The 17,313-nt window shown below is 38.4% G+C and overlaps 1 protein-coding gene across 1 annotated transcript in view; it reads right to left on the reverse strand.

The window, feature by feature from the left end:
* Window positions 1–17,313, reverse strand: part of ADCY2 (adenylate cyclase 2) — a 199,208-nt gene that overhangs the window by 128,830 nt on the left and 53,065 nt on the right. Inside the window, exon 3 of the mRNA XM_054381597.1 lies at window positions 9,282–9,443. Coding sequence (XP_054237572.1) covers window positions 9,282–9,443 — 162 coding nt within the window. The remainder of the gene's footprint in view (window positions 1–9,281; window positions 9,444–17,313) is intronic.

A 17,313-nucleotide genomic window follows, 5' to 3' on the forward strand; every position in this document is an offset into this window, starting at 1 on the left:
GGGCTCTTCATATGCATATCCAAGCTGCATATGCATATCTTCATATGCATATCCAAACTTCTTACAGAAATTAAAGCAATGTAGCGTTTCAGTATCTGCCTAGATTTATGAAAAAGATGAAGAGTAAACAAACATGCAGTAATAAAAACCATGCTTACTATATTGCACTATGCAGCACACAGCATTCCTTTCTCAAACTGGTTTGCAGCTGCCGCACAACATGGTGAGACAGACTGCTGCTGGGGAGGGGAGAGCAAAGGGGGAAAGGGTTGAGGTATAGAAGAACAATAGCTGCTGCTAGAGGAAATACTGTCTCCTTCCTTCAGGAGCAGTCATGTCCTCCACTCCTTCAGAAGATATAACAGCAACTCATTTCAGTAACTGTTCAGGAGAAACCAAGAGTTGGTTAACCTGCATTACCTTCATGAATAGCCCACCACTCTTCATTTCCTTCAAAAAAAAAAGGTATTCAAGGAAGAAGGATAAATTCAACCCACAGAAACAGCTTTTAGCCATTCAGACTACTAGAATTCTTATATGCTTTAAGCTTTCACTGTGTAGGAATACAGCTTCAGGGGTTACACAATGAATGTACTTAACAGACATGGGGTTTCTTTCCAGTCTTTTCTTTTTCAGAAACACGATTTTTTCTTGTACAGCATGATAGCAGCATAAATCAACTTGTTCTATTTCTGAGACCTAGAGGTGTAGACCTTTTCATCTTTTATTAGCCAATGAACACTGACAATTTTTGTTCTATTTTGCTGTAATGTCACTCTATTACATAAAACATTGGTTTGTAAATATCATAACCTATTAAAGATGCTAATAGATGAGTTTAAATCAGTGGTCTAAACAAAAGGTATATAGCTTTATGAAACATATTGATTAGAACATCTAAATAGCTGTCATATCCCAGTTGGTCATCTTTGAATCACAGAATCATCAAATCATTAAGGTTGGAAAAGACTTTTAAGATCATCAGGTCCAACTATACCCCAACTATCATGACCACTCAGATGTATCCTGAAGCTCCACATCTACATGCTTCTTGAACACATGCAGGGATGGTGACTCTACCACCTCCCTGGACAGCCTGTTCTGACACCTTCACCACTCTTTCAGTAAAGAAATTTTTCCTAACATCCAATCTAAACCTCCCCTGGCACAACTTAAGCCCATTTCTTCTCTTTCTGTCACTAGTCACTTGGAAGACAAGAACAACACTGGCCTTTCAGGTAGTTGTAGAGAGCACTAAGATCTCCCCTTAGCCTTCCTTTTGCCAGACTAAATAACCCCAGTTCCCTCATATGACATGCACTCCAAACCCCTCACAAGTGTCATTGCTCTTCTCTGGACACCCTCCAGGACCTCAATGTTTTTTCCTACACTGTGGTGCCCAGAATAGAACACAGTACTCAAGCTGTGGCCTCATCAGGGCCAAGGACAGGGGCACCATCACTTCTCTACTCCTGCTGGACATACTGGTTTTGATTCAAGCTAGGATGATGTTGGCTTTCTTGGCTGCCTAGGCACACTACTGGCTCATTCTCAGCTGACCATCCACTAGCACCGCCAGATCTTTTTCCACTGGGCTGCTCTCTAGCCACTCTTCCCCAAGCCTGTAGTGCTGGTTGTGGCTGTTGTGACCAAAGGCCAGGACCCAACATTTTGTCTTTGGGCCTGGCCATTCAGCCAGTTTTTAATCCATCTGTCTACACCATGGACCACAAGTTTCTCGAGGAGAATGCTGTGGGAAATGGTGTCAAAGGCTTTACTAAAGTCCAGTCCAGCATCTGATACAGCCACTTACGTATTTGTCTAAGAGCTGATGAGATACAGAAGCATAAGAAGCACTGTTAACTCTGAAAAAGCTAACAAGATCTATGGAAATATTTGTAATTTAGATATGCCATTTTCTTTTACAGATTTCCCTTGAGTATGAATTGCAAAATGTGTTAAGCACCATCTCAGGAATCTTGATAGAAATAATCATGAAATTATTGTTATGTTAAGTGATCGAAAGCTGCACACACACTGCACTTAAGGAGCAGCACAGAGAGACAATGGTGGGGAGAAGCCTGAATAACATCAGATTGTTCCCAAGCCCATCACAGGAGCCATCAGCCCTTCTGCACTTGCACAGAGGGGAACACAGGCACACAGGAAGACAGGAACCCAAATGAAGGACCTATTGGAAGAGAAACTTTGTCCAGGCCTCACTCCAGGCTGTCCCAAGGGAACCTCAGCCCCAGTGTCCAGGTATGAGACACCCAGCCCCATGTGTCATCAGGAACAGCTCTTCAGATCACCTCCTGAACTAAGAAAGGTCACTGCCTTGAGACACATGATGGGTGCAAGACAATGCAAGGCTTATTATTATCCAAATGGTAGAGGAACCACCAAGAAAAGGTGGTATTGAGTGCACCTTCAGCCAAGTTTGTCAATGACACTAAGCTGTGTGGTGCAGCAGACACGCTGGAGGGAAGGGATGCTAGCCAGAGGGACCTTGACAGGCTGGAGAGGTGGGCACAAGCCACCCTCATGAAGTTCAACAAGACCAAGTGCAAGATCACAGCAATCCCAAGCACTGATATAGGCTGGGCAGGGACTGGCTTGAGAGCAGCCCTGAAGAAAAGGACTTGGGGGTACTGGTGAATGAGAAGCTCAACATGAGCCACCAGTGTGCACTTGCAGCCCAGAAAGCCAATCACATCTTGGGCTGCATCAAGAGAAGTTTGGCCAGCAGGTCGAGGGAGGAGATTCTTTCCCTCTACTCAACTCTGGTGAGACCCCTCCTGGAGTACTGGAGCCCCTCTTACAAGAAGGATATGGATGTGCTTGAGCCACAAAGGTGATCAGAGGGCTGGATCACCTCTCCTATGAAGACAAACTGAGAGACTTTGGGCTATTTAGTCTGGAGAAGAGAAGGCTCCAAGGAGACCTTATTGTGGCCTTCCAGTATCTGAAGGGGGTCTACAACAAAGCTGGTGAGGGACTTTTTAGGATATCAGGTAGTGATAGAACTAGGGAGAATGGAGCAAGAATAGAAATGGGTAGATTCAGACTGGAATTTAGGAGGAAATTCTTTTAGGAGGAAATTGAGGGTGGTGAGACACTGGAACAGGTTGCCTAGGGAGGTAGTAGAAGCCCCATCCCTAGAGGTTTTTCAGGCCAGGCTGGATGTGGCTCTGAGCAACCTGATCTAGTGTCAGGTGTCCCTGCCCATGGCAGGGGGGTTGGAACTTGAGGAATCTTCTATGATTCTATGATTATGGAACCTCTAGGGCAGGAGTCACAGGTAGGGAAAGGAAGAGATCATAGTGCTTTGGGGAAGGACAACAAAATAGAGGGAAAAAACAGTTAAGTGGATAAAAGGAGTCAGTCACATGTCATTAGGTTACCTGTTGGTATGCTGGCTTGGCCATGCCCTGCACCTGACCTCTTTAGTCTTTCCTGTCTTCACACTAACCTCCATTTCTTACTCTTAGTCTTGGTGAGGCACTCAAGTGAAGCAGGCAGGGTATGCCCACAGTCAACAGAGGCCCTTGTGCCACTAGAGCAAGTGTAAACATCCAAGTCAATGTGTGAGCATTAGCAGTGTTCAAGCTGGTGGGTAGGTGACATGACATGGGAGAACAAGAAAGAGAGGTTCATGACTGTGAGTGAGGGAAGATGTACCAGCAGCTGGAGTAGGGCTCACAGGTGCAGGTGCCAGCAGCTGGGGAGATCCAGAGGCAGCTATTGGCCATACTGGCTACCTAAGCACAGCTGCTGGAGGCATCCACATGGTACGTGTGCACTGATACATGAAATGTACCATAGCCACTGACAGACTTTAATCCTGCTCAACCAGAGAGGGAAGAAGGATGAGGCCATTGGTTCTGTTCATTTGTGTGAGTGCTGCACGTGTTAATCTGTGTGGCCAGTTGCATTTGTCTTGTGTACCTGTGTACAAATGTACTGCTCTTTTGCCAAATAGAGATCAGAGCAAATTATTTTTTTCCCTTGATGAGAAACATGAATTTTCAAGACAAAACATATATGCACAATAGATCTTATATTTTAAATTTCACAAAACTTCCCCATACAGTAGAAACCCACTTTTTATTCCAGAAGAGTGCAACTGCCATCTGTGAAAGAATTTTGAAGAGTTTCCATAAAATTTATCAACACTTTCAAATAGGTGAGGTCCCAGATCAGGCCTGCTGAAGCACTCCTCAAAACAACTGACCCTTCTACTCAGGAACAAATAGCCAGAAAAAGATTCAGACTGGTAGCAAGAAAGTTAGAGATCCAAATGGATTCAAATGGATTCCTGATTCAAAATTCAAATGGATTCAAATGGATTCCTGATTCAAAATTCAAATGGATTCAAATGGATTCCTGATTCAAAATCCGGAAGATTTGCCTGATTGCTAAGTTGAAAATCAAAGACTATGGTCTATTCAGAAAAAAAAAAAACAACAAACCAACCAATTGACAATGTGCTGAAAAGGGAAATGTGGTTTTATTAAAAAAAAAAAAAATTAAATTACTAGTCTCCTAGTCACCACAGATCTCAAATTATACCAAAACCTCCTGAATTAGAAGCCAAGCAGAACCCACGATCTGGATGCGCACTAGGTGTCATTATTGCAGACACACTAGTAGGTCACATCAGAGTAAGACAGCGATTCCATCTTTAGCTGTCCACAGCATTAGGATAAAATTGGTGTTGTAATACACCTTACAAGATCTTGTACATGTAGCCTTGGACTTTCCCAATCTGAGTATTTCTGAAAATTACACAACTTTTGATTTAGCATTTGTTTTTGTCCATCAGAACAGAACACTAACTTAGTTTTTATCCTGACTACCAGAAAGGAACTGATCACACAAAAGCCAGACACTGCTTACTTAACGGTTGTTACAAATTGTTTCTTTTTGTTACATGTACTCTTGAACAGAGTCAAAACAAACAAACAAAAAAACCAAAACCCAAAACCAACACATTCACATGCATGTTGCATGAGTTATTTACCTCCAGTTTTCCTCCTTCTAAAAGGGGCCCCTTTTACAGTGCTGCAAGGAGCTGCCAAAACAAATCTCCAAAGGTAAAGATCAGTGGCTTAAAGCAAAAGAAACCACACGAACGACAGTTTGAAGTTACTTAGCCAAGGTTTGGAAAGCGTTTAGCCAAGGATTACAAAATTGCTACAATTCTTTTAAAAAAAGAATAATAATTAAAAAACAAAAACAAAAACAAAAAAAAAAAAAAAAACAAACAAAAAAAAACCCAAACCAAAAAACATGCTCCTCATGTATAGCATAGGGCAAAAGAAAAAATGGAAGCTTACAGGATGTTTCTTGGTTAGCTCTTTTAATGAATTAAGAACAAAATGACCTCTAGTAAGACTACCAACCCATTATGAGATCAGAATGGCTGAGCAGGTGATAATGGATCAGGAAAACCACAAGTATTTGATTAGAATCTGTTCTGGTTTGAGGGGGGGGACAAAAAAAAAAAACAGGTTATATGTTTCTAGCCATGGATGACAGTGAAATACTTTCCATTCTAGAATACCTGAAAGGGATGTTAAGCTTGGTGAGCCACAGGTTCCATTGTAGCAATCCCCAACCGCTGGGCTCCAGGGAGCAGAGAGAACAATATCCTCTGCTTGGCAGTAGGATGCTCACCTGGAAAGGGGGGTCAGAGTCACAGATTCCAGACTGTGTGCTTTGTAAAAGGATTAAAAATTTCAACATTGAAAACCCCAAACATATATATACACAGTTACTTTTTCATAAGCAGATCTTATGAACACAGGACTTTTTTTGCTCTTCCCTGTCACGGATTCCTGTGCATTAAACTCCCCACAGAACTGGAATGGAAGACTAACTGGGCATTTTACTGCAGAGTTTATGTCTCCATGCTGAGCACTGGAGCACACTAACCCCTTTGAAGACCTAGCCTTCTATTAGCATTTGGCACTGCTGCAGCTGCTCCTGGAACACTCCTCTCAGGCTAATGTCCAGGTTGCAAGAAAGATATTAACAAATCTCAAGTAAGGACTCAAAGAACTATGAAAACGATGAATGCCTTAGCTAGTAAAGAAGCAGATAATTAATTTATTTTAATGACAGATGTTATTAGGCAAATGCATGATAGTCTAGAAGTATTCTCATAGAAGAAATGGAAATTGGATACTGTTGAGTCTGTCAGTTATCCAAAAAATGAGGTTCAGAAGCTGGATGACAAGGCTAGACAAATTCCTACTAAGAAAGAGGAATACAATTTTAATACTGGCAGTCAAGAACCATTTTTTAATGCCATTTTTTAAACCAAGATGGATTCCCTTCCCTCAAAAGACATGCATAGGTCAAATAGAAAATAACTCATGTAATCAACAAAGAATGTGTTGAAAGACTTTATCCCAACAGGAGGCTTTTCTCTCAATAGGTCTGACTGCAACCAACACTGAATAATCAAGACCATGCTAAGACTTCCAGCTTCACTGAATCCGATTTTGGGCGTAAAACTATAAAGAAAACAATTAAAGGAATTACAAAACCAGTAAGATAGGCTCTATAAGCAAATACTTCTGAACATTATTTTTTTCTCCACTGGTAGAACATATGGTTAACTTCCCAAATGCTATGTGAGGTGAACCAGAGTCACTGGAAGATGCTGAAAAATTAGAGAGATTCAGTAGAGAGCTATTAAAAGCATTATAAGACAGGAGAATTTGACATATGAAGAAAGACTGAAAGGATGGGATTTGTTCAGCCAAGAGAACAGAAGATTTCCTTGACATCTTCCAATACATAGGAAATAGTTATAAAGGAGATGCAGGTACTCTTTACAAAAGGATATTTCCTATATACACAGGATACATATGCTATAATAACTGATAGTTACCTATAGATAGATTTGCTCTGCTACTGTCTTTCTGCTTCTTAAGGGCATACTGGTTTCCTAACTGCCCTCTGGAACAAACAATCCATGCCAGAAGGAAAACACACTATTCACAGTAATGCATTTTTTTCTGTTTTATTGAGACAAACTGAAATAATGTCATTTTTGTCAACGTTAAGTGTAGCTCCACAAGCCAGATTTACTCTATTTAGCCCCAAATGTGTTTCTCTAAGATTTCAAATTTCAGTCTACTGGTTCTCATCTCTGAGCTATAGTGACCAAATTCTGCAAAGCAGCTTCAGCCCAGAATGTATTTCTTTAAAAAAAAGAAATGCATTCAACAGCAGGGTCTTTTAAAATACCTGTACTTCAGGCCTTTTGTTGTTGTTATTTAACACTGAATTATACCAACTTCAGGTATATCACTGACAAATGTTATTTCTCTTTTTAGTGCAATCAGTATCTCTGATCTAAATGTTCATTTCAGTTTTCAAAAGCAAAGAACACAAAACAGTTTTTTGCTTACACTTCAAAGTATAAACAATAGTAATGTAAAGTGTACAGAGGACAAAAGAACTGTGATAGTGGCATTTAGTCACTTCCAGATGTTTGTAAGAACACAGTGCACTCAGTAGTTTCAGCAAATTCCAAACTCTTCAGAACATTTAACACATTTTACAAATAGAAAAATCAATAACATCTTGTAAATTAAACACTCTTAACAAATTTACAAATTGCTTAAAGATTTCCACTCTTTCTGAACAAAATACAAAAAAAGTAACAAAAGACACAGATTATACTTCACAGCCCATGATTTATTTCTTTCATTTCTAGAGACATGACATATCCAAAAATATAACATCTTCTGAAAGTACTGGTTTAGATACACAGAGTTTTAACGCTCCAGAAAGACAGTCAGGAAAAATAAATTCTACAAACAGCAACTTTAACCCAAGGGAAGAATTGGCAAATTTTAATACAGTTTTAGCAGCATAACCATGCCTAGAATAACATCCAGAGGTTGACGTAAAACCAAGAATAACATTCTCCCTGATTTATTACACTACAATTATCAATAGCTGTATTATTGAATTATTAAAATACTATACTGACTACAGATTGCTACAGTTCTTGTTTAACATACAAGCACAACTTGGCTCCTCAAAAACTCACAACTAGCCCAAATCACATGAAAAGCAAACATGCAGCATTCCATATGATATAGATCTGACTTTTGTAAAGCCACTGCAATTTTGAAATTACCCTTTGACATAGATTTTTTCAAAATAAGGCACAAGTAACTTGAAAGGGAAGTAACTATCACTTATAGTATGAGTTGGAAAGAGAAAGGAATACTGTTATCACAGAACCACACAGAATCACAGACTCGAGTAGAAACGATTGGCTTCATTCTTCATGCCATTCACAATAAATAGCATGATGTCTACCTTTCCTGTTCTACTGGTATATTTATAAAAACGTATTTACTTTTAAGCTTCAGTGTCATTTGGATGTAAAAGTTAAAACAATTGGTACCCGAAAATGACATAACTTATTTTAAACCATATTTTAAAAATCCCATGCATTTACTTTTCAAAATAAAAAATAAATTTTTCCTTAAAAAGACAGATTATTATCAACACCAGCTGGATTGTCACAGTATCTCAACAGAAGCTACAGGATTTAACCATTTTACAGATCTTCTGCAAAACAGCAAGGAAAAACAATTCCTAATATTTAGGGGTTTTATATTTTCTAATCTGCAGTATGCCATGTAGTACAGTATCAGAACTGAGTTACAAGCCAAGACTCAACTGCAAACACAGATGGATTCCCTCCATGTCAAGGAAACTGGAGCCAGGCAGGGGCCCAGCCATGAGAAGGCTGTAAGATTCCTATAAATGGCTGAGAATTACAGACGGAAAAGCCTTACGGTAGACTTGGAGAGGGTAATATCTTCACATCTTTAACCCAACAGACCTCAGGATATTCAAATGAACAATGCTTTTTGGAGTGAAAGATACCTGGAAAAATCCTTGGTCTTGGACATTAGACTTTAATGAGGTGAGAAGAGGAGGACTGTGGTTTACATATCAGAGTGGTAATGCACCTACCACAGTACATCATATAATTTGTGAGTAATGTTTTAACATCGGTAAGCACTACATGGCTGTAGATTCTACCACTTAAACGTGCAGTTCAGCAAGACATGACATTGCTGACACCCTCATTATTAGAAGGTGACTACCTGTGTATTAATTCTGTATCAATTCAGAAAAGAAGAGGAAAGTAAGTTTATACTCCCAGACATCCACTGAGGTACTCCTGGCTCATTTACAGGCTATTCAGTGCAAATTAATCATTAATTCCACAAAGCACCTACCTGCCAAACCAAGTGTTCCTTTACAACAGCTGTCCCTGATAGACAGATGCTCAGCACAATCGTATGAGATGCAGAGGTCAAGATGCTGGCAACTATAGCGTCCCTCATGTTGAAGGGCAGCATGGTATACACCACAAAAATAATGAACAAAAAAAATGATACCTGTGCAAGATAAAAAAGAAGCATGTCAAATTCATTCTGGAATAACATTTTAAAAGTAGCATTTAATTTTGAACTGTCATCAGCATAAAGTTACACATCATTTTTAATAGGAAAGTTACTGCTAACCTCTGCATAAAATTTATTTAGGAAAAATTAATTTGTATGAACGTTGGAAAATTTACATAATACTTAAAAAGTGTAGTTTCAAGAAACTACATCATGGCTTGAGAACTACACAACAGTCCTAACTTTTCAAATTTAACTTCAAACGTATCTTTCAACACTCTGCATAAAGTTAGAGTGTAGTTCTGAAACTGGGAGTTTCTGACTGGGAACTGCATTACAAAACAATTTTCCAAAGTTTATATGCAGAAAGATTTGGTTCATCCTAATGCCCTAAAAATTCGTAATCTAATATAATATGACATTATGCAAAAAAGTCCAAGTTCAACAAAGCATTTTCATTTAATAAGATTATACTTCATGCACATCTATATGATGTATGTCAAATTCCATTAAAACATTGTATTTTAAGTTTATAAATTTATTTTATCATTAAAAACTTCAGACAACCACAGCTCATAGCACAGCCCTTTTAGCTCTTAACACAGCCCTGTTAGTTTCTTCTAAAGGGCACTAGCATGTGCAATAATTTTGTGGAATAAGCTCAACAAATGCACAACCCCATCTTTAACAGCTGGAGGGATTCTTTCACTATACATACAAAAAGATTATATGTTTAATGGTACACAGAGTTCCAAACTCAACCACATATTGGAGAAAATGTAACTAGACTTTGGACAAAGATTTTGAACGTGGAAGTACTTAGACAATTCTGAAAATGTGTGAATTTGCATATAATTATATATGCAAGCCTTTACACCACTTTTAACTGACTTACAAACATATTCACCACCTAACAGTTCTATACACACAGTACTTAACTCAGAAAGTTCACCAGCAAGTATGAGCAATAATGATTTGCTTCTCACTTCTCTTATGGTCCCTTTTTCATCTACGTGTGGTGACTCCAGCCAAACCTGAATCGTAATGTAACTGTACATACAAGACAGTGGAGGTGTTCCCCTCCACCACAGAGAAAGAACTGGATGGAGAGGAAGTCCACTTATCTTTCTCCAATTCCTCCATTATGATTAAGTCAACTCCTTCCTGATCACTCATATGCTTTTTTGATGCTGTCCAAGCACCCCCTATGTTCAAGAGTAAAAAATGGCATGAAATGAAAGGAATTTCAAAGGTCACGAGGGATAATAAGAAAACAAAGTAACAAAAACATAAAGGGAAAACCTTGCTTCACTACTTTTCCAACCTACCTGCTAATAGCAGAAGGGAACAGAAGTGTTTGATATATTTAGTTTCTTTCTTCCCTAAAAGTTTTAACTGTGATCAGATGCTAGTGAAACCAAGAGAAAGAAAAGGGTATATAAATTGGTCTAGATAAGAGGATTATTATGTAAGTATGATGTTTTAAGTTGTCCTGGCCAGGTAATAATCAACTGTGATACTTAGAGAACTGATAGTATCAAAACCTGGGAATGATGTAAAAAGTTCTGCCAGGCCAGAAAAGGGCAATACAGCCTGAGTCTTTGAAAGGCTGTGAAAAAAAGCTAATTAAGAACTTCGATTCCTGGAGCAGTAACACCGAATCATAGAATCAAAGAACTGTTTTTGTTGGAAAAGCCCTTTAAGATCATCAAGTCCGATCATTATCTAACTTCAACAACTCTGCTGATAAATCATGTCCCTCAGCACTACATTTAGGTGTCTTTTAAACACCTCTGGGGATGGTGATTCAGTCTTCTCCCTGGGGAGTCTGTTCCAGTGTTTGATAACCCTTTCAGTGAAACTTCTTCTAATATCCAATCTAAACCTCTGCGGGTGCAACTTGACCCTATTTCCTTTCATGCTATCACTTGTTACGAGGGAGAAGAGATGGACACCCACCTCACTACAACCTCCTTTCAGGAGGCTGGCAAGCTCCTCAAAAATCATGCAACTAAACCAAATCAGCAAGTGCAAAGCAAACCCACTTATCTCGCCACTAAAGATTACCTGACAGACAAAATTATAAATCAATTCATAATCAAGACTTCTAAAAAGTAAGTAACAGCCAATGTTATTTTTCTGACAACAAACCATGTTAAAGCAATCCCATCTTCTTCTGTCACTACAATAGGTGTCATGGTAGGGGGAAAACCCAAACGACTTAGGCAGCAACAATGCATACGAAAGGTCCTCTAATACATGTATAAGATGAATGGATGTCAGAGGCAAAATACCTTACCAGCATGCCTAAGGCATGTTTTTAGCTAAAGAACGGTTTGAAACAGAATCTTGGATGCTAGTGCTGCAAGAAGGATTTCAAATGTTTCCAATCCCAGCCACTTTTCATTAAATAAAGTTTTATTGTTTCTAAGTTTAGCTTTCTAATTGACTAGAGGGAAGATGGCATTTATGTATTTGTGAGCATTCTATGATTAGAAAATAAAATTTTATGCTTCTCTGTCCTGTCTCCAAAAAGTAGAACTTGTGTTTTTTCTGTGCTTGAAAACGGTTTGGCTTTATAGCTGGACTAAATGATCCATCCCAGTTGTGAAGTACGTGCTAAGTATTTATTAAAACTCATTAGTGGATATAAGGTAGAGTGTGATGTTGTTGCTTTTCAGCTTTGACACCAAACAAACTACTAAGCACATAAAAAAGATTTTGGTGTATTGCACTGGCAGTGCTTCTAGGGGTATCAAGCTGTATCAGCTCCAAATGTATTGCACTGCTGTAAATAAGTATCCACTCCTTCCAGTTACCCCACTATTTGCCTTGGTCAGATTAAACAGATAATTTCAACCTTTCACAAATACCAAAAGAGAGTTTTTACAGAAGTTCCAATGTTTCTTGGCATGGTATAATCAAACCTTAAATTCTCCATTCTTGATACCAAATAGACTAGCTGGACTGGAATTCCGTTAAAGAACACGACTGACAAATTGACCTGTCAGGTCTTATATTTGCATCTTGAAATGTGAGTCTGAGAATGCTGTTGCAAACCAGGAGAGGTACCAATCATGCTAGGAAAGAAAACAATACAAAATGTATGTAGGAGTAGCTCCTGTCAATAGTTTTTGATTCTTGCCCACACTCCTTTTTTCTTATTTCCAGCAGTGGTTTAATAACCCAGTAAGTTGAGAGCTCCACTCACCACAGAGATGCCTTTTTTTTTCACCATGTCTTAAGAATATTCTCTCCAAGTACTGAAAAAAAATAAATTCTACCCTTCATCTTAATAGCAGACAAACATAGAATGTAAGGCTCAGGACCTTTCCACATTTTCAAAACGCTGCTGTATTTAAGTTTGATACTTTACAAGTCAATATTTTAAAGCTTCTGAGTAAGGTGGATTTTCAGGTAGAAAGAGAGATGGGTTTTTTGGACTGAGTCACAGTCTGCAAAATGGAGAGTGACACTTCACTCTTTTTATGATTTTTTTTTAATATCAGAATATTGATGATATAAACATTAAAATGCAGTGATGTCAAGCTCTGAAGGACCCCATTGCAATGCCCATCCATCAGTAAATACAGTATTAATTTAGAGTGCACTATTTCTGACACCTAAAAGCAGCCTGTTCCACTGAAGACTGCCATAACTACAAAGCCTATCGCTGTTACGGAAATTGTGTTGGAAGCAATCTTTGATGTGAGTCATCACTATGACTGCCTACTTGAAACATGCTTTTTATCCTTCTCTGGACTTGGATTGCTTTAGGTATTTGATTCTCAGAGACTTTTCTTATGAGGTTATGTTATCCATACTTTTGAGATGGGGATTATTTGGATATTGATGGTATCAATCATAGCATTCACTTTTGGTTAACAGTAGTGTAACATCTTACAGAGAAGTATGTGGTTTTCATGTTTTGATTGAGTGGTATCTAGGAATTTTGTCCATCATTCTTGACTGTCAGAGCTTAGCAAAATCTGAGTATCTTTGCTGCTCTCTCTTATCTCCCAGAGTTCAATAGTTACATATTTTCATCTATTATGTAAGCAGTTATTTTCTACAGCAACTTACACGATGATGAGCTGCCGCAGTGTGGCTGTCTAGATGGGCATGTACAAGACTGTTTTTCTGCAGACTTCGTGCAGCTGCTTTGAGAAGGGCAGTGAAAGTTCTCACACAGTGTGGTGGGTTGAAAGTACCCCTCAACTAATTTGAGAGAATTACCCCCCAAAATAAATTTCCCAGACCAGCCTAGTTGGATGGAAGTAAATGAAGCTATATTTACAAGCAAAACTAAAATCTAGAAACATGAAATGCAATGAATATGTATTTACAATTTATAAACAACAATAGTCCCCCGCCCCACCCCTCATCCCCCTGAGGACAGAGGAAAGAGAAAGAGGAGAAAAGCAAAGAGTAACTTGTTAGTACTTAGCCACAACAAAAAAATGTAGCCAAGGTCAGCAAGCCAGCAGAAGCAACCAGCTAGTATCTGCTAGAGCAAAGAGCTGAGAAAGAGACAAAGTTAGTTTATACAACTAACTTCATGGTAGTTATCAGACCAATAGGATTATTTAGACCTTATCATTATTTTTCTTTTGCATCCAATGGTAACTTATTTACATTCTGCCACTTTCTACTCAATCTGTGGAAAATTTCCTAGGCATCAGTCTAAAACTGCCACATACAGATTGCTGTGGTGATACTTGGGTGCCAAACACCATAAAGGTAGCATGTCATGATAAATCATTGATGACCACAAACATTCATATTCATTCTTGTCATAGAACACAATACAGAACTATGGGTAAACATCTTTTTGTATCTCACAAAATGGAAAGACTTTGACAGTACCAGAGAGAGAAATATCCCTCTTTAAACCAAGTCCATTCTGAATATTTTTAATGATGGTATTTTTAATGATGGCATTTTTGTCCTAGCACCTCCAGATGCATGCTGGCCACTGGAGTGGTAACTGCAATCTAAGAGAAATAGTATAAAGCTGACAATACTTGATGGTTCACAAACATTGCTGTTGGAAAGGTCACTGGTTTGCACCATGATGGCACAAACTACAGTGAATTCAACTTGTGGACTAAGCCAGTTTTAGAACCCATGGACCCTACCTGTTCTCAGAAACCTCATCTCCCTGTTGTGACCAGTTTCTGCTCTGAGTGGCATCACCTTGACTCTGAAGGGTATCTAGAGTAGAATATTATCTTACACGCTAAAATTACCTTTTCTAATATATATAGCATACCACAAATAATTTCACTTTTGACACCAAGCACTGCTGTACAAAAAAGATACTAATAATCATTTTATATAAATCGTGTCACCACAGTTTAACTCAATCACACAGCTTTGCCCATGAAAAGATAGTTGGAAAATATAAGCAAGAATTTCCAGATGCTGTTGGGAGTGCAACGACAAAAGAGATACTGCAATAGAAGCGTGAAATACAAATGTGCTCCTCACAGTTGTTACAACAATACAGCAGTGATATTTTCTGTCTTTATTTGTTTTGGTTTTTTTTTTTTTTTTTTGCTATCTGACTGTTCACATGCACAGAATAGATGGAAACACACAGGCATTCACATGTACAGATAAGGCTAGATGCTGCCTCTTATTAAAATCGAAGGAAACCGTGCATGGCTTCTAGAAGAAATACATTCATAAGGTGTAATTCTCCATATATTTCTAAGGAGACTGGCCAACTACAAATAAGCTGATTTAGCAGTAACAAAAAAAAGGAAAAAAAATGCCATGCATTTCAGAAGGAGCTGAACTTTATACCTTCTCCATAACAGCTGAAGTGAAAAAAATCTATTCTTACAGTCAATTCAAAGGTCCAAGTATTTTATTAAGTGAGAGAAATAAAGTTTAAGCTAAACATAGGTCTTTCATCCTGCATTTCTTTCCCAGACAGCCTTATCAGAGGACTAACACACTGCCACTGCCAAAAAATCTCTGCCAATGTATATTCCTACACAAATTAAGCTGCTTCATTCCTTCTCCCTCAATGGATTCAGCTGCCTGAAAAGTGGTATAGAGGAATCTTAAAAGCACCCAGCATGAAGAAAGCTTCATTCAGGCCAGGGGAAAATGTTTCCTCTGTTTTCCTTTGTGTTTTCTCAGATGGAAAAACAAACAAACAAACAAAAGGAACTACTTAGAAGCAATGGGATATATTTTTGCTTCTAACCACTAGCACACCAACTGTGGCCCACTGTTGCAGTGGCAGGTTAAAAGTCAGCCATAGCAAAGTGACTGATTATCAACATGTCGAATCTAAACCAGTAAGCCACAGGTATCAATTCCACTTAAATGACTGAACAAAGTAAGACTGACAAGCTAAAGCTGTAACATACAATGTAAGATTTAAAAACTATACTCAGAGCATGAACAATGTTCTGACCAGTGAAGGAGAGTGTTTCACCTCACATTAGGCTGGCAAGTTGTAGATTAATAACTGAATGCAACACTGGGTCTTTCAACAGCCTACTGAGAGGGGATTTAATTGCTATCTCTGAACAGAAGCACAGGCCAGACATTCAGATCAGCTTTGTGCTCCATTAATAAAAATCTAGAGTTTGCATAAGAAAAGGTTTCCTGTGCAGAACACAATGCCAAATGAATGATTAGGCTGATGCTTCTAACAACCAGACAGAATAAGAGAAGCTTAGTAGCTGATGTAATTAAACCTGAGAGTGATCTTCCTTACTTGTTGTATCCCATCTCAAAAACATTTGAAATTATGTAGATTAGCATTCTTCTGTTTATAAACAAATTGTGTATTTTACAATATTTTAACCTGGATTGTGTTACAGGTGATTGGTAGGTAACTGGCAAACACTACTCTGGCCAAAGTGGTAATCCTTGAAAAAAGAGACACTGAAACACACTCTCACAGTGCTCACTACAGCTCCAAAGACTGTAAAAGTAAGTGTCGATAAAATGCTTAGAAATTAGGTCAGCAGGAACTTCTATGAAAAAGATGTCTTATGATAATAATCATGAACCAGTGACTTCAGAAACACATGAGCAACAGCTCTAGCTCAAGAGTCTTCCAGTAAGCTTTGAGCACCTATAAAGATAATTCAGTTTATTTAATCTATTCTCTTACATGAGGAGTTGTAATTCACTTTTTTTTTTTTTCCCTTCATGCCACAGACATGAGTGAAAGCAATACACCTGCACCAAAACGCCTACTGGGTTACATAGGACAACTAATTCTAATAGCTTAGATGTTTAAATCCATTGATAGTTACCTATCTCTAAATTTTATCAATGCTGTTATTTTAAAGTTCCGATATAACTCTCTAGGGCATGCAAACTAAAAATCAGCAAGCTCAAAGGAGTCACAGACAGGTTAGATAAATATCATTATCGTTGGTGCTTCAGATAAGCTAGTGTATGCCAGCACAGCCTAACAGCAACTGAAAGAGATATGTCTGTGCTTACCAGGAAGGGAAAATGGAGAGAAAATCAGGTATTGCAACACTTAAGCGTTACCTTACTCCTACTTTTAAATGCTCATAAAAGTACTTCTGAATTTCCATTACAACATCTAATTATACACATCTTACAGACACTGTAATTATTTCACCAATATGACAGGAGAAATCTGAAACAGAACTCCACAGCTCTGAGATGTGATTTTCTACATTTTGAGGTACTAATGGACAAATCTCAGCATTATTCTGCATCCAGTCCACCTCTGCAAGCAGATTTTTCCTAAAGGAATAATTTAGTGAAAGCTTTAGCTACAAATGGAAAGAAGTATAAATTAAAGATGACAGGATTAAAATGTAAAAACAGACCACAATTATAAAAAGTGGTGCTTTCAGCA

The sequence above is a fragment of the Indicator indicator genome, chromosome 6 (genome assembly GCF_027791375.1).
Source record: "Indicator indicator isolate 239-I01 chromosome 6, UM_Iind_1.1, whole genome shotgun sequence".
Taxonomy (NCBI): Eukaryota; Metazoa; Chordata; class Aves; order Piciformes; family Indicatoridae; genus Indicator; species Indicator indicator.